At 42.8% G+C, this 27,498-nt stretch overlaps 1 protein-coding gene across 2 annotated transcripts in view; it reads right to left on the reverse strand.

Annotated features, from left to right (window-relative positions):
• Positions 1 to 27,498, reverse strand: part of TUBGCP2 (tubulin gamma complex component 2) — a 98,492-nt gene that overhangs the window by 68,974 nt on the left and 2,020 nt on the right. For both annotated transcript variants that reach the window (XR_012851072.1, XM_075841819.1), the window contains exons 2-6: positions 23,913 to 24,072; positions 23,101 to 23,229; positions 3,843 to 4,016; positions 2,602 to 2,761; positions 2,226 to 2,433 (exon numbers count right to left, since the gene is read on the reverse strand). Coding sequence is in view for 1 of the 2 variants with exons in the window: in XM_075841819.1 (XP_075697934.1) it covers positions 2,226 to 2,433; positions 2,602 to 2,761; positions 3,843 to 4,016; positions 23,101 to 23,229; positions 23,913 to 24,062 (821 nt within the window). In the remaining variant the exon portion in view is untranslated. The remainder of the gene's footprint in view (positions 1 to 2,225; positions 2,434 to 2,601; positions 2,762 to 3,842; positions 4,017 to 23,100; positions 23,230 to 23,912; positions 24,073 to 27,498) is intronic.

Below are 27,498 nucleotides of genomic sequence, written 5' to 3' on the forward strand. Positions count from 1 at the left end.
GCCGTTGAGACGTTACAGGGGGTCGCCCCCGTTTTTAGTAATTTAAATGCCGCAATCTCTATTGAACGCGGCATTTAACGGGTTAAACAAGCGGGATCGCGCTAAAACGCGATCCCGCTCGTAACCCGGAAGTGTCGGCTGTAACACACAGCTGACACATTCGCTCTATGGTGCGGACTCAGCCCGTGAGCCCGCTCCATATTCCCCCACCCGGCGTGCGCCGTATATATACGGCGGATGTCGGGAAGGGGTTAAACAACGAGGACTGTATTGTTAAGACATGAAAAACAGTAATTTTGATATATTAATAAAAAGCAATACAGTTTCATATACATTAATCTCAATTACTCTTTAATTACTCACAGTGGATACCCCCGAGAAGTGACCCCATTTTGGAGACTACACACCTCAAGGCATTTATCATTTGCCTGGACATATGACAGGGCTTAGAATTGAAGAGCACCATGCGCATTTGAGGTCTATTTTGGGGATTTTCGCAGCATTGGCCCACAATTGCAGGGTCTCTTCGGTCAAATAGTAACACAAACTGACAAGTAGTGACCCCACATTTTGGAAACTACGCCCCTTAAGCCATTTTAAGGGGTGTAGTGAGCATTTTGACCCACAGGTGTTTTTCATTAGTGGGTTCTCCTGGGAATGCCATATAGGTGTGCGTAAACTTCTGTTTGAGCCCAATGTAGGGCTGAGAATGGAGGGAGCGCCATTTGGATTTTGGAGTGCAGATTTTGCAGTGCGGATTTTGCTTGGTAGTAGTTCTGTTTGGGGTTTTATTTGTATTTCAAGTATATAATGTGGGGGCATATGTAAGCTGTGCGGAGAACATTAGGGCATAATAAGAGGGTATAATAATGCGGTATAAATAAATAATAATGACAGATATTTGGCCAGTGTCGCACTAATACGTTGTGTTCAATCTTATCCCCTTTTTTGAACACACTCTGCACTTTTTGTGTCGTCATATTATGAGAGCCAGAATTTTTATTTTTTTTCACCAACAGAGCTGTGTGAGGGCTTATTTTTTGCAGGACAATCTGTACCATTTTGGGGTACACACGACTTTTTATTCCTTTTTTTTGGCAAGCAAGGTGAACCAGCAATTCTGACATGTTTTTTTTTTTTTCAGTGTTCACCATGGGCTATGATTGAAGTTTTTACTTTATTCTGCAGGTCGATATCATTACAGTTATACCATATGTATATCGTTTTGTTTTTTTATGGTGTTTGCTATTTTTTGTGGAGACATAACTTTTTTTCATCAAAGCTGTGTAAGGGTTTGTTTTTTGTGGAAACTATTTAGCCTTGAAAAGAGACGACTAAGGGGGGACATGATTAACTTATATAAATATATGAATGGCCCATACAAATAATATGGTGAAATCCTGTTCCATGTAAAACCCCTCAAAAAACAAGGGGGCGCTCCCTCCGTCTGGAGAAAAAAAAGGTTCAACCTGCAGAGGCGACAAGCCTTCTTTACTGTGAACTGAGAATCTATGGAATAGTCACCGCAGGAGCCGTCACAGCAGGGACAGGAGATGGTTTTAAAAAAGGTTCAGATAATTTCCTAGAACAAAAATATAGTCGCTCCTATGTGTAGAAATATTTCCCTTCCCTTTTCCCGTCCCTTTGTTGAACTTGATGGAATATGTATTTTTTCAACCGTACGAACTATGTAACTATGTAACCATGTATTGCATGCAAAGTAATGATAGCCATACGGATGATCTTTCTTACGGCCATATTGTTTACTACTGCACAGGATTTATACTGGTTTGATTCAGTGAAAAATTTAAAAGCCATGACACATATCCATATGATGCCGTTTCATTTTCAGTTAAATGGGATGTACAGGATTACAAAAACATTGCCGCTTTCTTCCAGAAACAGCGCAGCACATGTCCATGGGTTGCGTCTGGTATTGCAGCTCAGCTCCATTGAAGTGAATAGAGTAAAGCAGCATTACTCCAGACAACCTGTGGACAGGTGTCGTGCCGTTTCTTGAAGAAAGCGGCCATTTCTTTCTAATCCTGTACTAACCCTTTAATGTCCACACTTTTACTAAACCTAGAATACTCCTTTTACAAATTAGATAAATGTTTGACTAGTATAAAACTAAAACTGGAAACCGTAAACTGCCCTAATTAGGGTAACAAATGCTCAATTGTGCATCATTGAATTTTTGGAATATAATAATGTTATTTTAGTACCTGGTGACAGTGGAGTAGCTGGCAGCCACAGGTAGTATCCTGTTCACAAGCTCTTTTACAGACATATCGAGGTTTGGGTCTACTGAGAAGGAGCGTATTTGACATCCCACTATAGGCTGTGCCGTTATATACCGTCCGTCAACTCCAATCAGAACATATAGGAGGTCCTCTACTATGGTTGCTTCCTGTGAGGGCAGAGGAAGGGTTCCTAAAAAATAAAAAGGAGGTGAAACCGCTATGTTGATACTAATAATAACTCATGCTTACACAGAGGGGTAATTTCTACATTAGCTATGTGAAGTTTGATGAAAAATATTGCGACAAACTAACATGGATTAAAGCAAGAATCCCATACCATTAAGACAAGCACACAAACCTATGGGCACGGTGACATCTGTACTTATATTGGACAGAAAAGAGAAATCCCCTATCAGAGCTGGTCGTTCATACACCCATTGTGGGAACACCGGGATCGGCTGTCCGAAGTTCTTCTTGTTCAGTTTGTCTCGGAGCTGTTTTCGCAGAATCTCCACCGGCTGAGAATGGAGAGAGAAAAAATAAAAAAAGGGCCAGGAATTTAGACAACTGTGAGAACTAGGAGTATAAAATACATCGGTGTATTGCTGGTTCTTATAGTTCCACAAAGTAATATAGCAGTGTGCTATATAAGTTCTTGCGATCGCTGGTTTATATCTCCAACTAATATGTGGGAATAAATTACTTCTCCATAATACACTTGATATGTGCATTGTTTTTGAATATAGACTTTATGATTTTATGTATTTTAATGTAACTTGAATTTCAATAGTTCAAAAATTTGATCAATAAATTCAGTATTTGTTTGTGAAAATCCCCAAACTTTAGAGAAAATTTGCAAAAATTGCCATTTTTCTAAATTTAAATGTATCCGCTTGTAAGACAGATATTAATGCCACACACAATAGTTACTAGTTTACATTTCCCATATGTCTACTTTAGATTTGCATCATTTTTTGAACATTCTTTTATTTTTCTAGGACGTTACAAGGCTTAGAACTTTAGCAGCAATTTCTCACATTTTCAAGAAAATTTCCAAAGCCTATTTTTATCGGTACCAGTTCACTTTTGAAGTGGCTTTGAGGGCCTTATATATTAGAAACCCCCATAAGTCACCCAATTTTAAAAACTACACCCCTCAAAGTATTCAATACAGCGTTTAGAACGTTTCTTAACCCTTTAGGTGTTTCACATGAATTAAAGCAAAGTAGAGGTGTAATTTACAAGTTTCTTTTTTTTTTTTTACGGAAAATCCATTTGAATCAATTTTTTTCTTTAACACAAAAGGTTTTACCAGAGAAATGCAACTCAATATTTATAACCCACATGTGGCCCTAATGTGGTAATGGACTGAAGCACAGACCACAGAAGCAAAAGGAGCACCTAGTGGATTTTGGGGCCTACTTTTTATTAGAATATATTTTAGGCACCATGTCAGGTTTGAAGAGGTCTTGTAGTGCCAAAACAGTGGAAACACCCCCAAAAAGACACAATTTGGCAAACTACCCCCTTCCAGGAATTCATCCTAGATAAAATACATCAACCTACTATATAAAACCGTGTCAGACAGATAAGCTTTACCTGGGGGCCACTAGTTGTTGAAGCCGTGACACTTCCAAGCTGTCTGCGTAACTCTTCCAGCTCTTGCATGGAGATCTTGGAGGTGCTGGGAAGAAAAGGAAAGCTGCCCCCGGCTGCATTACCGGCAGTGTATTCTGCTCTGTCTTTAGCATTCTGTTGCAGATATTGAAGGGTCTGTGAATAGGAGATGGGAATATAAAAAAGTTCTCATTAAATCGGGGAAACAAGTCCACTAGTTACATAGGTCACTGCAAAACGACATTTCTGTACGGGTATTTAATCCTTTGATATACGTCCAATGCAACCTGGCATATGCCAATACCCATTTGTGTTTCAATACCAGCATAGTCTTGCCGATGATTTCCCTTCCTTCAAAAAATTCTACTTCCCAGAGAAGATTGTACACAGGTCAGGCGTGAAAGTATAAGTTGACATTGAAACGCTATTTTAGGCTGGAGCAACACCGCTTTGAGTCGAATGATAATCACAATCAAATCATGCAAATGAATGCCAATAACTATTTGATTTTCTATGCCAGCTTGCATAGTCTTGCTTATAGTTTCCTCTGTGTACACACAGATAAATTTGGGCTTTAAATACTTATTACAGTATGTAAGGTGTAAGGGGGGGGGGGGGTGTTTGGGTGCATTGGGGAAGGGCAGACTATATAAAACAATAACTTGTTAACCCCTTTGCACAGCAGCAATTTTAAGTTTTTTCATTTTCCTTTTTTCCTCCCCACCTTCCAATAGCCATAATTTTTTTATTTTTTAGTCGATAAAGCACACATCACTTCTTGTGGTCATGAAAGGGTGGCGGTATTTTTCAAACAGCGCAATTTGTGAACTGTTCGCGCGCTGCTGTGGTGAAAGTGCATCGAGTGGACAAATGGCACCATTGGGAATAACGGATGTGGAAACTGCAAGCACCACGTGCCATTGATGTAAGAGGTGAACGTCGGCTACGAAGGAGCGCGAGGGCCAAGCAACAATGGAGAAGTTCACCGTGAAAATCTACCTGGGGGCTACCAGACGTGTGTCTAAAACAGTTCAGCGAACCCGACTGCGTATGGGGGTCCAAAGCAGACGGATGGTCACTGCTACTATGATAAAGGTGCATTGGAAAAAAAAAAGGCTTCAATTCGAATGGCAGTATTGGAATTGGACCACCGATTATTGGCAAAGGGTTGCCTTCTCCGATAAGTAACGTTTATCTGCTTCATTGAACGGATAGACTTTGGCATGCCAGGCGAGAAACATCAGAGAACAAACACCCGGCAACCATTGCTATAAGGACACAAGCTGCTAGCGGCAGTATAATGGTCTGTGGGATTTTTTTCATGGCAATCTCTGGGTAAAATCCACGTGGAAGGCTCTGAACCGATTTGGGTATGAATCCATAGTTTCAGATCATGTCCTCCCATACATGCTGTTTGTCTTTCCTGGGGCAGATGGAATCTTCCAGCAAGACAATGCGACATGTCACACGGCTAGAAATGTCCAACAGTAGATGGAAGAGCACGACCAAGACTTCCAAGTACTTCCTTGGCCCCCTAATTTGCCAGACCTCAACCCAGTTAAGCATCTGTGGGACCAACTCGATCATCTGATTCGCTCTATGGATCCTCCCCTACGCACCCTCCAAGCAAATGTGGGATGCACTGCAGTCAGCACGGCTCCAGATACCAGAGACAACCTACCAGCACCTTATTAAGTCACTCCCTGCCAGTCCAGTTGCTGTCCATGCTGCACACGGCAGTTACTCTGGATATTAGCTGGTGGTCATAATAATGTGAGTCATTATACCCCCTACAAATTAAACAGGCTGTCCTTGAATGACACGTATAGATAACCCAAATGTAAAATAGGGTGCAGGACCCTAACACACTTAATTGTCTCAAGCAGAGAAGATACTGGATGGGGGTTATAACGACAATGTCGGGAGTTTTTTCTCCAAATGTAATATATGGAGCAATTACATGCTTGTATGGGGTTATAATGGACTCAAATAAAAAATGCTACTAAACAGCAATAAGAAAAGCCTTGTATATCGCAAGCAAAGTCTTGCTGCTATCTTGTAAATTAGACCATTAACCCAGTGTAGAGAAGTGGAGAAAAGGAGTCGATAGGCTAGTACTCCTTGACAGACTGTCCTATGTTGGTAAAACATGCTTTAAAGAGATCTGAAGTGGTTGGATATTGCAAATGAGCATTAAGCACAAATATATTGTTGAGAGTTAGAGGGTTTTTCCCTTTTTTTTCTTCTATATCCTTGCGCCTCTTTCTCTTCTCCCTCCACCCACTCTTGGGTTGGAGGTGATGGGATTGGGGTGATATAAGGGTCTATATCTTTGTATTTGGCTGTTGCATTTTTGGTAAATATACTGTGGAATGTATATAGAACTGTAATGAATTTAAAAAAAAACAAAAACACCTCTATAGAGGGATGAAGGAGAGGCGGTATCTTGCACTCTAATTGACTGCAGAGAGGGAAGCAAAGAACATAATAGTTGGCCAAGTGAAGCCAAAACAGTTTTAAAAGAAGCACTCCCAAGATTTTCTTTTTTTGCTATGGCTGCCTGTCATCTTACCCCAAGTACTGTAAAGTTACAGCCTTTCGTTTTGCATCGCTAGCAATAGAAATGTAATCTTGCCGTTCATACCGCCCTGCCGCCATCTTGATCGGTTGTTATTTTCTCCTTCCCTCTGGTCCGGATATAGCTGCTGCAGCGTCAAACTTGCATCACCTTCCGCAAGTCTCTCCTTCCTACAACTCCCATAATGCTGCGTACAGAGCATAGCCGAGAATAACAGCATGCATGGACAGGGCGTTTTTTAACTTTTTACCAAGTGGGCGTTGTAAAGAGAAGTGTATGACGCTGACCAATCAGCGTCATGCACTTCTCTTCATTCCAGCCCAGCTTGTCTCACTGCACAGCGTGATCTCGCGAGATCCCGCCGTGACGGGACTTCCTCCCACAGGTCCTTCACCGAAGCCATGGAAGAGTCAACAGACATCGCCTCCAGCCGTGCCAGGACGTATATCCGAATCAGCAGAGGCTGGAGGCGATGTTTGTTCAGTCTTCCATGGCTCCGATGAAGAACCTGTGGGAGGAAGTCTCGTCACACCGTGATCTCGCGAGATCCCGCTGTGCAGTGAAACAAGCTGGGCATGAATGAAGAGAAGTTTATGAAGCGGATTGGTCAGCGTCATACACTTCTCTTTACAACGCCCACTTGGTAAAAAGTTAAAAAACGCTCAGTTGGTCATTAAGAACTAATTAGCATAAATCTCAAAATGTTCACAACCTACTCAAAAATGATCGTTTTTTAAAATAAAAACCACTGTTATCTACATTACAGCGCCGATCAAATTATGTAGGAGATCGGGCACTTAGAATCTGGTGACAGAGCCTCTTTAACATCAGGCGCAAGCCAAGTTATATTATAGGTGTTCTGTGTATGTATATAAATATAAGTATAATACCGTTACAGCAGACTTTATGTGTGTACTAGATAAAGGTATTCTAGGAATCTCATGTGGAATATATATATATATATATATATATATATATATATATATATATATATATATATGTATATATATATATATATATACACACACACACACACACACACACACACACACACACACACACACTACCGTTCAAAAGTTTGGGGTCACCCAGACAATTTTGTGTTTTCCATGAAAACTCAAACTTATATTTATCAAATGAGTTGCAAAATGACTAGAAAATATAGTCAAGACATTGACAAGGTTAGAAATAATGATTTTTATTTCAAATAATAATTTTCTCCTTCAAACTTTGCTTTCGTCAAAGAATGCTCTATTTGCAGCAATTCCAGCATTGCAGACTTTTGGCATTCTAGCTGTTAATTTGCTGAGGTAATCGGGAGAAATTTCACCCCATGCTTCCAGAAGCCCCTCCCACAAGTTAGATTGGCTTGATGGGCACTTCTTGCGTACCATACGGTCAAGCTGCTCCCACAACAGCTCTATGGGGTTGAGATCTGGTGACTGCACTGGCCACTCCATTACAGATAGAATACCAGCTGCCTGCTTCTTCCCTAAATAGTTCTTGCATAATTTGGAGGTGTGCTTTGGGTAATTGTCCTGTTGTAGGATGAAATAGGCTCCAATCAAGCACTGTCCACAGGGTATGGCATGGCGTTGCAAAATGGAGTGATAGCCTTCCTTATTCAAAATCCCTTTTACCTTGTACAAATCTCCCACTTTACCAGCACCAAAGCAACCCCAGACCATCACATTACCTCCACCATGCTTGACAGATGGCATCAGGCACTCTTCCAGCATCTTTTCAGTTGTTCTGCATCTCACAAATGTTCTTCTGTGTGATCCAAACACCTCAAACTTCGATTCGTCTGTCCATAACACTTTTTTCCAATCTTCCTCTGTCCAATGTCTGTGTGCTTTTGCCCATATTAATCTTTTCCTTTTATTAGCCAGTCTCAGATATGGCTCTTTCTTTGCCACTCTGCCCTGAAGGCCAGCATCCCGGAGTCGCCTCTTCACTGTAGACGTTGACACTGGCGTTTTGCGGGTACTATTTAATGAAGCTGCCAGTTGAGGACCTGTGAGGCGTCTATTTCTGAAACTAGAGACTAATGTACTTGTCTTGTTGCTCAGTTGTGCAGCGGGGCCTCCCACTTCTCTTTCTACTCTGGTTAGAGCCTGTTTGTGCTGTCCTCTGAAGGGAGTAGTACACACCGTTGTAGGAAATCTTCAGTTTCTTGTCAATTTCTCGCATGGAATAGCCTTCATTTCTAAGAACAAGAATAGAGACTGTCGAGCTTCACATGAAAGCTCTCTTTTTCTAACCATTTGGAGAGTTTAATCGAACCCACAAATGTAATGCTTCAGATTCTCAACTAGCTCAAAGGAAGGTCAGTTTTATAGCTCCTCTAAACAGCAAAACTGTTTACAGCGGTGCTCACATAATTGCACAAGGGTTTTCAAGTGTTTTCTAATCATCCATTAGCCTTCTAACACAGTTAGCAAACACAATGTACCATTACAACACTGGAGTGATGGTTGCTGGAAATGGGCCTCTATACACCTATGTAGATATTGCATTAAAAACCAGACGTTTGCAGCTAGAATAGTCATTTACCACATTAGCAATGTATAGAGTGTATTTCTGATTAATTTAATGTTATCTTCATTGAAAAAAACGGTGCTTTTCTTTCTAAAATAAGGAAATTTATAAGTGACCCTAAACTTTTGAACGGTAGTATATATATATATATATATATATATATATATATATATACACAGTCCAGCAAATAGATGAACACAGCACTCCACAAAAACAAAAAAATCAGGCCATGTGCTCGTCACCAGGGGATGAATCAATTCCCCCTTTTTTTTTTAAATAGAAGAAAGCATAGAACACAGTGACGGCACCAGGACTTCAAGTCAGATGAAAGCTGTTTTTTTGAGGTGAATAAATCCACTTTGCTTTCATCTGACTTGAAGTCCTGGTGCCGTCACTGTATATATATATATATATATATATATATACATACATACATACATACATACATACACAGTTTATGCATGAGTCTCTATATATACATGTACTAATGGTCAGGCGCTATATGTGGCTTTGATTACAGTTGCAGTAGACGTATAGGGTTGGGACCTGGATTTATATTATATATACATACACATTACTAGTCACATGTGCAAAGTGCCCAGGGAATGTAGGAAAAGGAGGCAGCTGTTTGTGGTTGTGTTGTATCTTGATGTAATGTATATTGCTTTGTCACTTCTACGTTATGAGTAAAGTATTTTTATATATTTAAGTATCTGCGAGGGTTGTATGTTACTCCTGTGGGGTGTGAAGAACTGGAGAGTGTGCACATTGTGAACAATACAAAGTAAGCGGACTATATAGGAAACAGAGGTAACCGACTAGGAACGGAGTAAAAGGAGATAATACAGAAAGTCAAAAGACTCCTATTTCAGGAGTGCTTCTTTAGGAGACCTGATATGGATGGGTGTGGTAGCGGTCAGGCAACTATTTATCTTAACAACTGAATGCAGAAGACTAGAATACAAACATGTAAGCGCACAAGAAAAACTGCAGTGTTACTAAATATAAAAAATAAATAAAATCGGGGGGAAAATGAAAAGTTTTCATTATTGGCTGCAGATCCTTTTTGAGTAGTGAAAAGTAAACCACCAGTTACATTCCTAGTGGAGCTATATCTTACATACTTCTCAGCCACCCATTACACCTCATCCAGACTATTGTTAGGTAAGCGTACACTGCAAGTGGTCTAGATAGGCAAGGGCACAGTTAGTCAGCCTGCAGGGAAATGAGATCCGCGTACCAAGAACGACACGGTTAGGATGGCCAGAATCCCCTAGGCCTTGAGCCATTGGAGGAGCCGAGGAAGGAGAGGCAGAGGGGGAGACACGTACAGGAGCCTGAAGTTAGACCGCAGTGCCACTGAGAGAATCCAGGGCGCAGGCCTACGAATCTTGGGCTCGAGAAATGAAGCATGGAACCTGACAATTGAATCTAGAAGCAATCATGTCCACAACCGGTTGGCCTCATCTAAAACATATCTGGTTGTAGACTTCCTGGTGAAGAGATCATTTCCTGGGATCCACCTTTTCGTGTCTGGGGTAGTCCGATAACAAGTTGTCGACCCCAGAAATGTGTACAGTTGTCAGAGCAGGAACGCGAGCCTCCAGCTAGGACAGAATCCTCACGGCCTCTGCCATCGCAGCCACGCTGCGAGTGCTGTCCTATTGATTGAGATAAGCCACAGCCGTGTCTGGACAGAAGCGATGTCCAGTGCAGTAGGCAAAGAAATACGACTCAACTCCAGTAGGTTGATGGGAAGGGAGGATCCCTGTGGAGATCACTTCTCCTGGGCCGTACGTTTCCTAAAGGCGACGCCCACCCCTTGAGACTGGAATCCGTGGAAGAGGTCAGACAGTTCAGTGGAAGGAACAAGCACCCCTAGGGGGACGGCCGGGGAGGAGATCCACCACCGAAGCAAGCGATAGACTGAGGGGAAGGATGAACCGCAGATTCAGGAAGTGGTTCCATGGGAAGATCGCCTGCTGAAGGGGGCCCGTGATGAAACTGTGCAAAGGGGATGATCTCGACAGAGGTCACAGTGGTTCTAAGAAACCTCACGCAGACGCAAAGTAAAGTAAAGTCTGAGTAGCTGTCGGCAACAAACGAATCCCTTCCTGAAGGATCAATAGTCTTTCCGAAGGGAAGACTCTCGCAGACCAAGCGTCGAAGGCTAAACCGAGGAAAACTATTTGCTGGGAATCAGACAGGCAAAATTTGGAGCGGTTGATAATCCAACCAAACCGACTGAGGGTGTCCAGAGTGACCTGGAACGCCGTCTCGTTGTCCTCCCTTGATCAACATGTCATCCAGGTACACGGTGACAGACACCCCCATGGTCCGAAGGAGTGCCATCACGACCGAAAGAAGACTCTCAGAGCCAAGGCCAGACTGAAGGGAAGAGCCACAAATTGGCAATAACGGGACAACACTGCAAAGTGCAGGAAGCGCTGTTGAGTTTGACAAATCGGAACAAGCAGATATGCATCCCTGATGTCCACTAAGGAAAGAAACTCCTCCTGATCCATGGAAGTGATAACAGAACAAAGAGATTCCATATGAAAATGACAGACTAACATGTGCGTTGAGATGCTTAAAATGGGGGGCGTGGCTTGGCAGCTGAACCTGATGGCCGCTTGATACTTCGGCTCCGGCATGAAGCACTAAAAAATAGCTGTTTAAGCACCGAGGAACGAGAGAGGACGCTAAATAAACATACAAGCACAGAAGGGAGATGCCGAGGAAAAGAAAACCGGTGACGAAACCTGTAAAATTGACTGACTTTTACTACCCAAGGCGACCAGAGGAAGACAGAGAGGAAATGGCCTCCGACACACAGGCTAGCTCACTCACCTCTGACTCGTACCAACAAACCCCGAGGAGACAAAGGGAAGAGCAGCTGCCGAGAAGAAGCAGATCAGTGTCAGCATCGGAGATTTATCTGCTTGCAGAGGGGAGGAATGTGCACACAAGAGCATTCAGAGATGCAATCTCTATGAAAGAGCGCGCCTCTCCACATAGCCCTGCTTCACCACGTGGGCTGGTCTTCTTGGCGCCATCTTCCCCGACACACAGAAGCCCTGAGACAGCAAGGGGGACAGTACAGGACCCAGAAGATACACAAGACACGGTAGGAGCTAATATATCTGTTACCTCTATCCCTGGGCAAGTCCTTGATCAGTTGCCCTCATCTTCCAACCCTGTAACAGAAGCTATGCTCAAGACCATGTTGCAGGCTTTACATCACTCACTTCATGCAGGCATGGCTGAGCTCATTAACCCCTTGGCTACCGCTGTTGCAGCAGTGGAACATAGAGTACAGCATGTAGAAACGAAAATGAGTGAAATCACCTCATCCCATAACTCTCTTATTGATGCCCACTATGACCTAGAAAATGACCTATCCCAAGTAAAAGCGAAAATAGCAGATTTGGAAGATAGATCCAGACGTAACAATCTCAAATTCAGAGGTATCCCGGAGAATATTGCACCAAAAGACCTAAATCAATATGTTCAGGACTTTATTCAAGCTCTGCTCCCAACTTGCTCTTCGCAAGACCTGATCATAGATCGAGTACATAGAATACCTAAGCCTAAACATCTAGCGGAACCCATACCCCGAGACATACTGGCCAGAGTGCATTTTTTTCACATCAAAGAGAAATTCTTATATGCCTCTAGGAAAGAATCTGCTATCACAGCAAAGTTTAAAGAGATATCAGTATACTCAGATCTATCTGCGATGACCCTGCAATTACGCAGACAACTACACCCGATCACTTTGGCATTAAGAGATCATAACATCCCTTATCGGTGGGGCTTTCCAGTTCGCCTCATGGTCTCATACGAAAATTCATCTCACATAATTAAATCGGTATCGGAAGGCGTTACCCTTCTGAAGAAATGGAATATTGTCGTTCCTCCTCCTAAACCACCATTTCTGGGCGCTCCACAACATATCAGAGAGGAATGGAAAACAACTGGCCAACGTGAGAGATTACCCCGCTGAATGCTGGGATTGAGGCCTAGATGGCTGTAATAAAGAACTCAGCGTTATGTTCTTGGACCCTCTCTTGTTCTTACGGGCTTTATTAGCCATTAGAGATGCCGGCGGGCGGCAATTGGAGTTCGGCTTCGGATGGACTGCTCTACCCCAGACATAAGGGATAACGAGATACTTCGTCCATCCCTGAAATGTGGTTCGATGTTACTTTGTGTTGTTGTTTCTATCTTGTTCTCTGTGCACCAGTTCTTTACGTTCCGATTCGTAACCAGTGCTTACATGATTGCTATACATATGTCATGCTATATGAAACTCTGGGAACCCTACACTAGGCAAGGAAAGGGGCAAATCCTGTTACATATGTATGTGCGGAGATTAGGTATGATGCTAGCATATATACATACGGTATAATGGTTATCTCAATTTTGTCTTTGAATGTGAACGGCCTGAATAGCCCTCAGAAACGAGCTCATATGTGGAGAGAGGCAAAATCTAAGATGTGCGATGTTTTGTGTATACAGGAGACACACCTCTTGAAGAAAGATGCTGATCGCATAAAACATCGATTATTTCCTGACATATATCAGTCACATTATCCCACTAAATCTAGAGGCGTCTTGATAGCAATCAAAAATACTGTAGCCTTTCAAATGCTTCAAACACATATAGAGCCGGAAGGAAGATATGTAGTGATTATATGTCTGCTTAACAACGTTAAATATACATTGGTGAATCTGTACGCTCCTAACAGACACCAAATTAGATTTTTTCATAAAATTTTTAGAATTCTAGATAAATGTAAAGAAGGGAAATTACTTATATGTGGAGATTTTAACACAGTGATGGATGCCTCAATTGACTCTACTTCCAAAACTAGACTATCTCAGACAGGGGCGGACATACCGCATGTGCAGCCGGTGCAGCTGCACAAGGGCCCCGCGTGGGAAGGGGGCCCGTTCCTCTGCTGGCCGACTCAGTTCTCAGCTGCGCGATGCTGAGGACTGAGACAGAGGCCCGTGGACAGTAGCTGCGAGCCAGTGGCGTAACTACCACAGTAGCAGGGCCCGGGGCATGGGGGGGCCCGTGTCGCCCTGACAGTCAGGCACATTACATTATATGCCACTGCCAGGCCTGGAGGCACGGGCCCCCTCATGCCTAGTAGTACTAGTAGTAGCATCACGAGTCACGAACATCACGAGTCACTAACATTACACTAGGCATCCGGGGGGGGGGCCCGGTGACAGCCACGGGGGGGGGGGGGGGTGTCCGGGGGCACGGTGATATTCACTGCACACTGTGCACTCCACTGATAGTCCTCCCACACACAGTGGAAGAGGACATGGTAGGAGGAGCGCTCAGGCAGGGGAGAGGACAGGGGGCGGAGCTAAACGACCGACGCGAGACTTAGGGCGGAGGACAGTACAGTCAGGAGCCAAGGACTGCCGGAGTAAAGTCAGGACTGCCGGAGTACTAGCATCCCATAGGACGGGCGGAGGACGTGCAGACTGCAGAGGACAGGTACATGATGTACATCAAATAAAAAAGTTCATTTGAGAAGGGAAAAGTTTTTAGGTAGAAAAATCTGCCTCATAATTCCTTCCGGAATTTTGAGGCATATTTTGAACACTTCCCGCGTTTTTGTTGCGTTTTTTGGTGACGTTTTTCGGCCTTCGGGCCGTGGGCAGAAAAACGCAGCAAAAAATGCATTTTCTGCCTGCCATTGTTGTCAATGGGAAGTTGGAGACAGAAACGTCCGAAGAAAGGGCATTAGGCTATGTTTACACTGAGTATTTTGACGAGTTTTTTGACGCGGAAACCGCGTCGCAAAACTCGTCAAAAACTGACAGAAAATGCCTCCCATTGATTTCAATGGGAGGCGTCGGCGTCTTTTTCCCGCGAGCAGTAAAACTGCCTCGCGGGAAAAAGAAGTGACATGCCCTATCTTCGGGTGTTTACACCTCTGACCTCCCATTGACTTCAATGGGAGGCAGAGAAAGCGTATTTCGCGGTGTTTTATGCCCGCAGCGGTCAATGGCCGCGGGCCAAAAACGCCGCAAGAATCGGCGTGCAGGCAGAGGAAAATCTGCCTCAAACTTCCAAACGGAACTTTGAGGCAGATATTCCTCCTGCAAAATACTCTGTGTGAACATAGCCTAACGCTTCTTTTTCCCGCAGGCGTTTTTTATGGTTTTCAATAGGAGGCACTTTCTGACGTTTTTTGCCATGGTTTTCGCGTAAAAAAACTCAGTGTGAACTCCCCCTAACATAGTGGCGTAACTACCGCTATAGCAGCCGTAGCGGCTGCTACGGGGCCCGCGGCATGAGGGGGCCCGTGTCGCCCGCCGGCACGGGCCCCCACCATGGCCGGAGGCTCCGCTAGCTGCCGCTATGGCTGCTACAGCGCAACACCACTGAACACTACGGCAGAGCAGGGAGGTATCTCCCCGCTCTGCCATTAAACATAAGACATGTATCCCCTCTCCACAGGATCTCCACAGGACATGTATCCCCTCTCCACAGGATATACACAGGACAGGGGATACATGTGTGATCGCTGGCATTGATAGGGAGAACGGGGGACTGAAAGTCCCCTGAAGTTCTCCATCACAAACCTCGGACTTCCGGGGTCTGTGTCGGCAGCTCCGTAGAAATTAATGGAGCGCCGGTCGCGCTTGTGCGCATGCGTGACCAGCGCTCCTTTCATTTTTCTTGAGCTGCCGACACAGACGCCGGAAGTCAGAGGTTAGTCATGGAGAACTTCAGGGGACTTTCAGTCCCCCGTTCTCCCTATCGCTGCCAGCGATCACACATGTATCCCCTGTCCTGTGTATATCCTGAGGAGAGGGGATACATGTCTTTTGTCTTTTCACACTGTAGGTCGCATTTTTTGGGGGGGTTGGGGCTGTATGGCGTTCCCTACAGGGGGGGCTGTATAGCGTTCCCTACAGGGGGGCTGTATGGTGGTCCCTACAGGGGGGGCTGTATGGCGTTCCCTACAGGGGGGCTGTATGGCGGTCCCTACAGGGGGGGGGGCTGTATGGAGTTCCCTACAGGGGGGCTGTATGGCGTTCCCTACAGACCCCCCCTGTAGGGAACCCCATACAGACCCCCTGTAGATAACGCCATACAGACCCCCCTGTAGGGAAAGCTATACAGACCCCCCCCCCTGTAGATAACACCATACAGTCCCCCCTGTAGATAACGCCATACAGCCCCCCTGTAGATAACGTCATACAGCCCCCCTGTAGATAACGCCATACAGCCCCCCTGTAGATAACGCCATACAACCCCCCCTGTAGATAACGCCATACAGTCCCCCCTGTAGATAACGCCATACAGTCCCCCCTGTAGATAACGCCATACAGTCCCCCCTGTAGATAACGCCATACAGTCCCCCCTGTAGATAACGCCATACAGACCCCCCTGTAGATAACGCCATACAGTCCCCCCTGTAGATAACGCCATACAGTCCCCCCTGTAGATAACGCCATACAGTCCCCCCTGTAGATAACGCCATACAGTCCCCCCTGTAGATAACGCCATACAGTCCCCCCTGTAGATAACGCCATACAGTCCCCCCCTGTGGATAACATCATACAGCCCCCCTGTAGATAACGCCATACAGCCCTCCCCCTGTAGATAACGCCATACAGTCCCCCCTGTAGATAACGCCATACAGTCCCCCCTGTAGATAACGCCATACAGCCCCCTCTGTAGATAACGCCATACAGCCCCCTCTGTAGATAACGCCATACAGCCCCCCCTGTAGATAGCGCCATACAGCCCCCCCTGTAGATAGCGCCATACAGTCCCCCCTGTAGATAACGCCATACAGCCCCCTTTGTAGATAGCGCCATACAGCCCCCTCTGTAGATATCCTCATTGGTGTGCTGCTGAGGACAGTAGTTCCACAGCAAATCGCTGTTGAGGGCATTGATTGGCTGCAGCGGTCATGTGCCATCGACCGCGCGTCACCACAGCAGCTTTGTAAACACAGAAAGGGATAGGGGCTGCGGAGGGGGAACGGAGGCGCCGGAGGAGGTGAGTATAGGTTTTTCATTTTCTTTGCCCACATTTAGGGACTTAGTTTAGATAAGAATTTAACCCGGAAAAAAATGTGTTACTTGTGTTCTAAACTGGTAATAAAATGTACAATATAAATCTTCCTTCATAATTTTTATTAGTAAGGTTTATTTTTATATGCATATATATGTTTAGGTAACTTTGTCGGTATTGGGGGGGGGGGCGGGGGGGCCCTGGCACATTATCTGCACAGGGGCCTTTTGCAGTCTGTGTCCGCCACTGATCTCAGACACATCTGAGAGATCTCTGCTGGAATAGAGAACTGTATGATGTATGGCGCCTACAACATGGCTCTGAGACGGATTTCTCTTTTTATTCACAGCCTCATAATAGCTACTCACGCATCGATATGTTTATCGTAGATAAAGAGGTATTACTCCTGTCAAAAGAGACGCAGATTCAAGATATCACGTGGTCTGATCATGCGACCTTGCTGTTAAAACTTGACGAAAAACATAGCGTCAATCAGACTTACTTGTGCGCGTTGTAGCTCTTTCCTTTTGTCCCATGGTAAATACAGGGGAGAACTTGAAAGAGATCTTAAGGAATACTTCCAGACTAATGACACCCCTGATATTAATATAGATACCCTTTGGAATGCTCATAAAGCATTTATACGAGGTTCCTTGATCCGCCTTGGACATATCGCTAAGAAGCAAAGATTAGCAAAAATGACGTCACTGACGGAAGACATACATAAAATAGAGGCTTTGAATAAATCAGCTCCGTCTCAGAGTTATTCGACTCAGCTTTTCCGACTTAGACAAGAAATGCGAAAATGTTTACTAACGGAATATGAGAAATCTCTTAGGAAAACGAAAGCCACATACTACTCACAAAATAACAAAGCAAGTAAACTATTGGCCGCTAGACTCAAAATTCAAAATAGGAAATCCAGAATTCCCTTTTTGATCGACCCCCACACTAAACACAAAATTATGCATCCTAAAGATATAGCTGATCAGTTTAAAAAATATTATTCGTCACTATATAACTTGAATGAGGACCCATTCACGGCTCATCCAACTCCATTAGACATTGAAAATTTTTTACGACATATCACACTTCCTCACTTGTCACCTCTTCAACTCTCCACTCTAAATGCCCCAATCTCGGAATCAGAAGTAAAAGATATCATCCGTGGATCTCCTTCTGGTAAATCCCCTGGCCCAGATGGGTTGACTAACGATTATTATAAAACGTTCAGAGATATTTTAACACCTGTTCTGAACAAATTTTTTCAAAAAGCTATGTCCTCGGGATCGCTCCCTCGAGAAAATCAGATGGCATTGATTGTAACGATACCTAAGCCAGGGAGGTCTCCGGATGTCCCACAGAATTTCAGACCCATATCTTTGTTAAATACAGATATTAAGATGTATGCAAAACTTTTGGCAAACAGGCTAGCCTCCCTACTCCCTTCTTTAATTCAAGAAGACCAGGTCGGATTTGTCAAAGGCCGACAGGCTTCAGATAACACCAGGAGGATAGTGAGCCTTTTACATCATATTGATAAACATAAAATTCCATCTGTTTTACTAGCATTAGACGCAGAGAAGGCATTTGACCGGATTCATTGGGCATATGCATTTAAAGTACTGGATAATATGGGGTTTAAGGGAGGGATTTATACTGCAATCCAAGCCCTTTATTCCCACCCGTCTGCAAAGGTATTTACAAACGGGGTATTATCAGAAGATTTTAAAATCACAAACGGTACGAGACAAGGTTGTCCGCTATCCCCCCTCATATTTATATTGGCTATGGAACCCTTGGCTCAGATGCTTAGAATGCATGAACAAATCCATGGAATACAAGTAGGCCCGCTAACGCATACTATCTCACTATTTGCAGATGACATACTTTTGTCTTTTTCATATCCGGAGACTTCCCTGGCGGCAGTCCTAGAATGTATACAATTATTTGGTAACATCTCCCTTTATAAACTCAACACCCAAAAATCTCAAATCCTCCCTTTGTGTTTATCCCAATCCAAGTTACATTTCTTACAAAACAAGCATCGGTTAGATTGGAGGATGGTAGAAATATCATATTTGGGACTTCATTTGACTCCCAAACATGAATCTTTGTATGTAAATAATTACACACCGCTCCTCAATGACATAAAAAATGAAACTAATAGACTGCAAAAATGTGAGATCTCCTGGATCGGAAGGATCGCTTCTTTTAAAATGCTTTTACTCCCGAAACTCTTATATCTATTCCGCACCCTGCCCATATACCTTCCCAAGACATTTTTTCAACAAATCCAGAAAATATTATCACAATTTGTGTGGGCTAGGAGGAAACCCAGAATTGCATTTCACATATTGACCAGAGATAGGAAACTAGGGGGAATGGGAATCCCGAATATTCATAGATATTACATAGCCACGGTAGTAGCTCAAATTTCAGCGTGGTGGAAAACGGAAAACGCGAAACCTTGGGTTCATATCGAGGCTTCTTATATTTCCCCGGCTTCACTAAAGGCACTTTTATTTCTTCAATACTGGGACTTACCTTGCCATTTAGACCTATCCCCGCTCACTATAGTTGCTCTACATGGCTGGAAATATCTGCATACATATTCTAAAGAGAATCTGCCTATGCCTAAATCAATCATACCCATAGATTTATTGGAGTTGGCTATTTCAGACTTGAACATTTCTATATGGAAAAAAGGAGGTATTACGGATATAGCACAACTCTTCCAAAATAATCAGCTAGTAGACTTTTCGTACCTGAGATTCAAATACTCAATCCCTGCACGAGACCTATATAAATACTTCCAAATTAGACACTTTCTGAAGAGTCATGGTAATCTGGAATCTGTATACAATCATACAATATTTGGGGGTTTCAATAGAAATCTCAAGGGTCTTAAATATATATATGATTCAATCGATACTCAAGCTATATTTGTCAAAACCTACCCTATTAAAATGTGGGAAAGAGACTTGGGAACAGGTTTCACAGATAAAGAATGGTTGAAGGCCTTTAAACTCGCACATACATCCTTAACATGTGCGTCTCATGCAGAAGCAACGATTAAAACCACCTTACGGTGGTACTATACACCTGATCGACTCCAACAGATGTTTCCCCAAACCCAAGCCCTATGTTGGAGAAATTGCAAGCATAAGGGTACACTGATTCATATACTATGGGAATGCCCGGTCATTGGAGAATATTGGGAAAAAGTATTTGCCCTCTTGAGAGAGTTGCTGGGGAATGGGGTACATATGTCACCACAGAAAGCTCTACTATTCCTCCAGATGGATGAAATTCCTCCACATGCTAGGGTCTTAGTATGTAAAATTTTAACTATGGCTAAGCTGGTCATAACTCGTTATTGGAAGACTAATACATCCCCTCTCTTATCAGAACTAGTGGAACTGATTAATACATCTCATGCATACGAGAAAATTATTGCATATGGTAATTGTACGAATGATACATTTGATACGAGATGGAAGTTGTGGAACCATAGTTCTTACTACAAGCTTAACTGAGAAGGGAGTAAATTATGTAGGTAAAGCAATAGATACTGAAAGTATATAAGCTAATGTAAAAAACTGGTGTAGTTCTAATTCTGTTTGTTTACTGTTTTGGTTAATTTTATACTGGAACTCATGTGACTTATTTACATTTTCTGAAATACAAACGAGAGTTGACATTATATATGCAGAGGTTTTGTACAAATGATAAACGTAATTTCAACCGGTCTAAATGTAATTTGAGCTAAGAAAATGTAATGTTCAAAATCTGTACATTTCTTTGCAAAAAAAATTTCAATAAAAATCATTGAAACGAGATGCTTAAAATGGTATAGAATAGGCAGTACAGAGCTATAGTTTTTCGGTACAACAAAAAGAAGAACCCCAAAATCTTTGGGTCGGGGGCATCAGAACGAGCAAAATTTGAGCAAAAGAGCAAAATTTAGTTGATTACTCAAAAAAAAAAAAAAAGGCAGCCATCCTGGAGGGGGAACTGTGGAACAGCAGACGGAAAGAAACATTCTGGAGGAAGGCTGGTAAATTTGATTTTCTTTCCGGCGGATACCACTTCCTGAACCCAGGCGTCCGAAATGTGTGAAAGCCAGATGTCCTTGAAGCGCAGAACTCCCCCCCCCCCCCCCTCTACTCAAACTGAATTGAGTAGAAATTCGATTCTCCTTAGGCTGGTGGGTGACAGAGGCACTGACAATCTTGACCCACTAGTCTTCATAGGCAGGTTGGACAACGGCACCTTTGCAATATGACATTGTGTGCCCACCAAGGAGGTGACAACAGGGAGACTGTGTCCCAGCTAAAAAAAAGGGCATTAGCAGAAGTGTCTGCCTCCTACGGATGCTAAGCTAAGACAGAATAGCTCAGTGTCTGTGGGCAGGGAATATTCTGTAGGACGGGCCACTTTTTCATTTCTAGTGTCAAGCCTCTGAATGGCATTAGCATATACCCATGGTGTGTGCGTCCCCAACGTAACAAGAAACAAATATTTAATGAAAAACAAAATACCTGTCCAACATCACTATGCAATGAATTGTTCATAGTAACAATAAAAACACCCAAAAAATTAAATATAATAATTCTCTCTGAACAAGTAGTAAAGGATTTATCAGTCACAGAGCTACGCTCCGACCGCAACTGCTGCGGATCAGAGTGACCACTGCATCTAAAATTGCCAGAAGGAGGTGGGCTCTCTCTGTTAGCCCAACGGCCCCCTAGTGACATGATACCCATGGCAGCCAAGTGCTGAAGAAAGTCCCCTAGATCATCCATAGGTATGTGCCTATGGCATGGCCTAATAAATTGCCTGTCTGTGATACACGGACAGATAATAATGCTTTGGAATACTAACGATTTCAAAACATTATTGATGCCAAAGATTCACAACCTTTTTCTATTGAGGCCTCATCCGGCCAAAAACTGAGGACTCACCAGAGGTCTAAGTCCATGCCAAAAATTCATCTCAATTAAAAGGGGGTTTCCCCATAACTAGATTTCCTCCCACTTGGTCTAAAATGCATTTTATTCACCTTTCAATCAGTTTAAAATAGTTAAACTTGTAAAAATCTACATAATTCTGGGTAGACGTGCACAGACATTTAGTCTACGAACACCGGGGGCCACCAATCAAGTAAGTAAAAAATGTCAGCACAGGAACATTTTTTAAAAAGGCTTTAAATGAGTTAGGTCTTATTTTATAATAAACAAATTGTTTTATTGCCATTTTTAATATTTAAATTTTGGTTCCTAAACTCCAAAAAACACCAAAAAACATTTGTTGCTAAACCAATGATTTACGCAGCATATGATACCACAGCTGTTGTTTGAGTAGGATATTGCCTTCTGTCGGAAGGACTCCCGATGTTAGACTGCATCGTAGTTAGTGGGATACATAGCCTGAAACCCCCCCCCCCCTGGCAGAGCACTACATGTAACGTTGCCCCCAGGAAAGCTCCTGACATCACTGTCTTTATATGGACAGTGATGTCAGGAGCTTACAATGCTGGAGTCCCCGACCAGAGCATCGGCTGCGTTCTGGCCCTGGTGAAGCTTCTGGCGTGACTTTTCATGAATGGCTAGAAATTAATTATAAAAAAAAAAAAGCATAGGTGATACATTCCCTTTATTAAAAACTATTTTACTGTTTAAAAAGTGTAAACCATAAAAAAAAAAAGTTTTACTTGTATAGCTGCAATCTTAACAGCCCATAGAATAAAGAGGACACTGTTTATACTGCACTGCGCATGGCATAATAAAAATCTACAATGGTGGAATTGCTGGTTTTTTTCATCCTTATCCCCCCATTAAATATATAAGTTATTCAATAATTTAATGTCCCGCAAAATGGTGCCATTGAAAATTACAAATCATCCTGCAAAAACAAGCCATCACATGACTACCTAGGAGAATAAAAAAAAGTTATGGCTATTGAAATGTGACCATGAAATATAAAAAAAAAAAAAAAAACAACAAATCACTTATTCCTAAAGACATGAAAGCTCAACATTAGTTCACTATTTTGCGTCCTACCTCTTTGTCTTCAGTAAGCTTGGAGAGTAGATATACTAGTGGGTCAAGATTCCGCATGTTCTTCGACTTTAACTCTTCATATTTCTTCAGAAAATCTTCTGGTGTCCTGGAATACTCGGCTATTTTCACCTATGAAAAATGTGTTTTAATTTGTATTTAAGCAGAAATATGTAAACCTCAACTTGAGAATAACTTGTGCTCCTTATGTAATAAGTGTAATGAATGCAATCTATACATATCAGAACGAAGGAGCTGCCATGCAGCCCATGACAGTCTTCTATTGTACAGCGATGCTGCTGTCCACCCAGTGGGCAAGGAACTGCAACAAAGCCCCACATGCTTAACCCCTTAAGGACGCAGCCTAGTTTGGGCCTTAAGGCTCAGAGCCCATTTTTCATATTTCACTTTATTTTTATAATAACTTCGGAATTCTTAAACCTATCCAAGCGATTCAGAGATTGTTTTCTCGTGACACATTGGGCTTTATGTTAGTGGTAAAATTTGGTCGATACATTTAGTGTTTATTTGTGAAAAATAGCAAAATTTAGAGAAAATTTGGAAAACTTAGCATATTTTTTAAGTTAAAAGTATCTGCTTCTAAGACAGGCAGTTATACCACACAAAATATGGATTTGAAGGTGTTCAGGCCGCACTAGATCTTCGCATGCGTGCATGTGTAGGAGCCCAACCCGTATAGTAGAAGAAAAGGTACAATGCACACCAGAAGTCGTTACCCAAAGATAGATTTTTTAATCTGAACTACGGCCTAACTCATAGTACATTTAAAGGAGTCAAAAATAGAAGGCCTTTACCTTGGCACTGTGCGAAGACACACTAGTGGTGACATACGGTGTGCGATTCTTCTGTAAGAGATCTATATAAAGCTCAGCTCCCTCCGTTCCATGCACACGTAGCAGGCTGATGAGCTCATTTACGTCGTGATGAATTCGAAACTCGCTCATTGTGGACAATCTGAAAAAAAAAGAAAAAAAAAGAACTGTGTTTCTATAAAAAAAAGGAAAGGAAATAAGAGTATGACTGTGTTCTTAAGATAGATAATATCATTTTACGCCAACATTTTGGAGGAGGCGGAGGCTGGACCCGGGTGCTGCAGAAAGGGGTATTATGCAGGAGAATTACAATAAATTTTTTTATTATTTATTTTAAAAGAGAATTATGATACAAAGCAGAGAAAAGGACTGGAAGTCGGGACCACTTCTTTACATTAGACCTGTCACCAAACTAGTCTATGTTATCGGTTTTTCCACTTACGACATATTGGCATATTTGCCCGTCTTGCGTCATTTTATGGTCTATGAGGGAATATGAGCTCCCTACAACTGCCATAACTATTATTACGGACTGTCCAGGAATTTATAGTTGGCTACCCGGTGTCTATGGACTCCAGAAACTTGGTTTGAGGAGTATAATATTGTAAGTACACTGAAAAACATGGAGTTGAGGCGTTGTCAGGGCACCCCGCGCAAATCATTTATCAAACATTTCTGACACTTCTACTTTGGAAACTCTTGAAAATAACCCCTTAAATGTAAATGCTGCGGTCAATTGGTTGAGGTGATATAAACCATGCAAGGTGGCCATGGTTGTTATGGCAACCGGAGGCCTAACAATGGCCTCCAGACTGCCAAGTACAGAAGTCTATTAGGCCCTGCCAAAGGCGATACCTAATCGGCTTGCTGGCAATTTATTCGAAAAGCGATCAGAGCTTCATACCTTCAAGTCCCCTTGTGGAACTAAAAGATAATGTTTAAAAAAAAGTTCATAAAAATGTTGTATAAAAATAAAAAAATAAGGTTTAAAAAAACAAAAAAACAGTAAGACTTATACTCTAGGACAAAACTCAACACATTAAAAAAAAAAGTACACATTTGGTATCGCCACGTCCATAGCGACCGCAACTAAAAAACAATAACATTCTTTTTCCTGCACGGTGAACACCGTAAAAAATTTTTTTCAAGAAAATGCCAGAACCGCTGGTTTTTTGGGTCACCGCGCATCCCAAAAAAATTGAATAAAAAAAAAAAAGTGACCGAAAAAAATAAAGTCACATGTACCCCAAAATGTTAGCAATAAAAACTACAGCTTGTCCCGCAAAAAAACAAGCCCTTACACAGCCTTGTCGACAAAAATATAAAAAAAAGGTTATGACTCTAAACTCCTTAACAACCGCCCACCGTCTTTTCATGACAGGCGTTGCAGGTGCTTCGTCTAAAGCAACGTCTTTTGGCGTAGTTGTAGAAGAAGCTGATGAGCGCATCCTCTAAGCAGGAGATGTAACTAACAGCTCCTGATCTTAGAGCAGCCTGCTGAATACAGCTGGGGTCGGAAGACATTCGGACCCCAACTGTTTAACCCTTTGATCGCCGAGGTCCATGACTGCGGCATAATCAAAGGGAACTCCCCTCTTTGATCGCATCATCGGGAACCCAGGGAGTGCGATCAAAGACCAGGGAATCCCTCTGCAGTCAGCCCTGGGATCTAGAAAGGACCCCAGGGCTGTCTGTTCAGTTTGCCTGCTGGCCCGATGTGCAGGCCGGAGGGGAACATTCCTTCAGTTTCAGGGCCCTAGTATTTAGGAACCAGGAAGGGACATCGCACATCTGCTGGAAGCGAGGGCGACCGTATTATACTAGGGTAACACTTTCCCAGCAAAATTTCCCAATCTACAAAAGAGAAAAAGTCCCCAAAAGGTGCAGAGTGTTACAAAAGGGGGATAAGAAAGAGTACCATTTATTAGTGCAACACCAGCCTGCGCATAACGGATCGCTTCACAGCATACGACACATCTATGGATGTATGGTACATCCATGGAGGTATTATATACCCCATTATTATACCCTTTTATTATTACCCTGATGTACTCCGCACAGATTACATATGTCCTAAACTGAAATACCAGTAAAACTACTACCAAGCAAAACCCATGCTCCAAATGGCGCTCACTCCCTTCTATGCCCTACAGTGCCCAAACAGCAGTTTACGTTCACATGTAAGGCATTGCCATACCCGGGAGAACCTGCTTAACAATTTATGGGGTAAGATTTTCCAGTGGCACAAACTGGGTGCAACATATTGAGTGGTGAAAAGGCAGATCAGTGGAAAAATTGCCATTTTCACTTTGCATCATCCGCGGTGTATTAATTTCTGAAAAACACCTGTGGGGTCTAAATGCTCACTACACCCCGTGATAAATGCCTTTAGGGGTGCAGTTTTTGAAATACCTTTAGGGGTGTGTTGTTTTTTTTTGGTACATCAGAGGTTTTGCAAATGCAACATGGGGTGTGCAAACTATTCCAGCAAAATCTACGCTCCAAAAGTAAAATATAACTCCTTTACTTCTGAACTCTCCCATATGTCCAAACAGCAGTTTATAACCACATATGATGTAGGGTTGTCACCATACCAGAATATGGACTTCGATACCGATACTTCGTGTAGTATTGCGATTCTCGATACCAAAACAATACTTTGCCAACAATATTATATATATTAAAAAAACAAAACTTCCGTTTTCTGATGTGAGGCACGAGGTGTGATGAATTTTGAACCTCCATGTGCCTCACATTAATAGTAATTAACCCCACCATGTTCCTCACAGTCATAATGGATAACATTGGGTTAATGTGTGAGGTACATGATGGGGTTAATGACTATTAAAGTGAGGCGCATGGAGGTTCAAAATTCATAACACCTCGCGCCTCACATTAATAAGTGAAAGAAAGCGGTTATTTTTTTACAGCGTACACACCATAAATGACGCTATAAATTTGTTGTGCAGGTTATTACGGTCGCAACGATACCGAATATGTGTATATTTTTATGTATTGAGACTTTTATTTGAACGTTTATTGTAAAAGATGCGTATGTGTATTTTTTTTTTTATGTTTTATTAAACATTACTTTTTTTCTTAAACTTTAATGTACTGGCATATATCTATACGCCAGTACATTAGCCTGTGTACGGATAGACACAGGCAGTTGTTAGGACATACCTAAGTATGCCCTAACAAAGGGAAATATGGTCAGACAGCCCTTGGGTCCTTCAATGGACCCTGGGCTGTCCGCCCATATATGGTATGTCCGCAATCCAAGGGACATCCCCCTTGTCATTTTCCCCGTGAATGCTGCTTTGATCTGTCAGCTTTGATTGCAGCATTCTAAGGGAATAGCGGTGGAGATTTATCTGATCTCCGCCATTAGAGAAAGGCTGCGGCTGTGTAATACAGCTCCTGACAAGTGTGCGCGCGCGGTCAGCATGAGGTGATGCGGCCGGCACTGCACTAATGAGCGGTGGTGCCGGCACTGAAGACAGAACATGGGTGTTTTGCAGTAAGCCCGCAACGTTCTCGGTCTTCAGTGCAGCGCTGGCCGTATCAC

The sequence above is a fragment of the Rhinoderma darwinii genome, chromosome 11 (assembly GCF_050947455.1).
Source record: "Rhinoderma darwinii isolate aRhiDar2 chromosome 11, aRhiDar2.hap1, whole genome shotgun sequence".
NCBI classification, from domain to species: domain Eukaryota; kingdom Metazoa; phylum Chordata; class Amphibia; order Anura; family Rhinodermatidae; genus Rhinoderma; species Rhinoderma darwinii.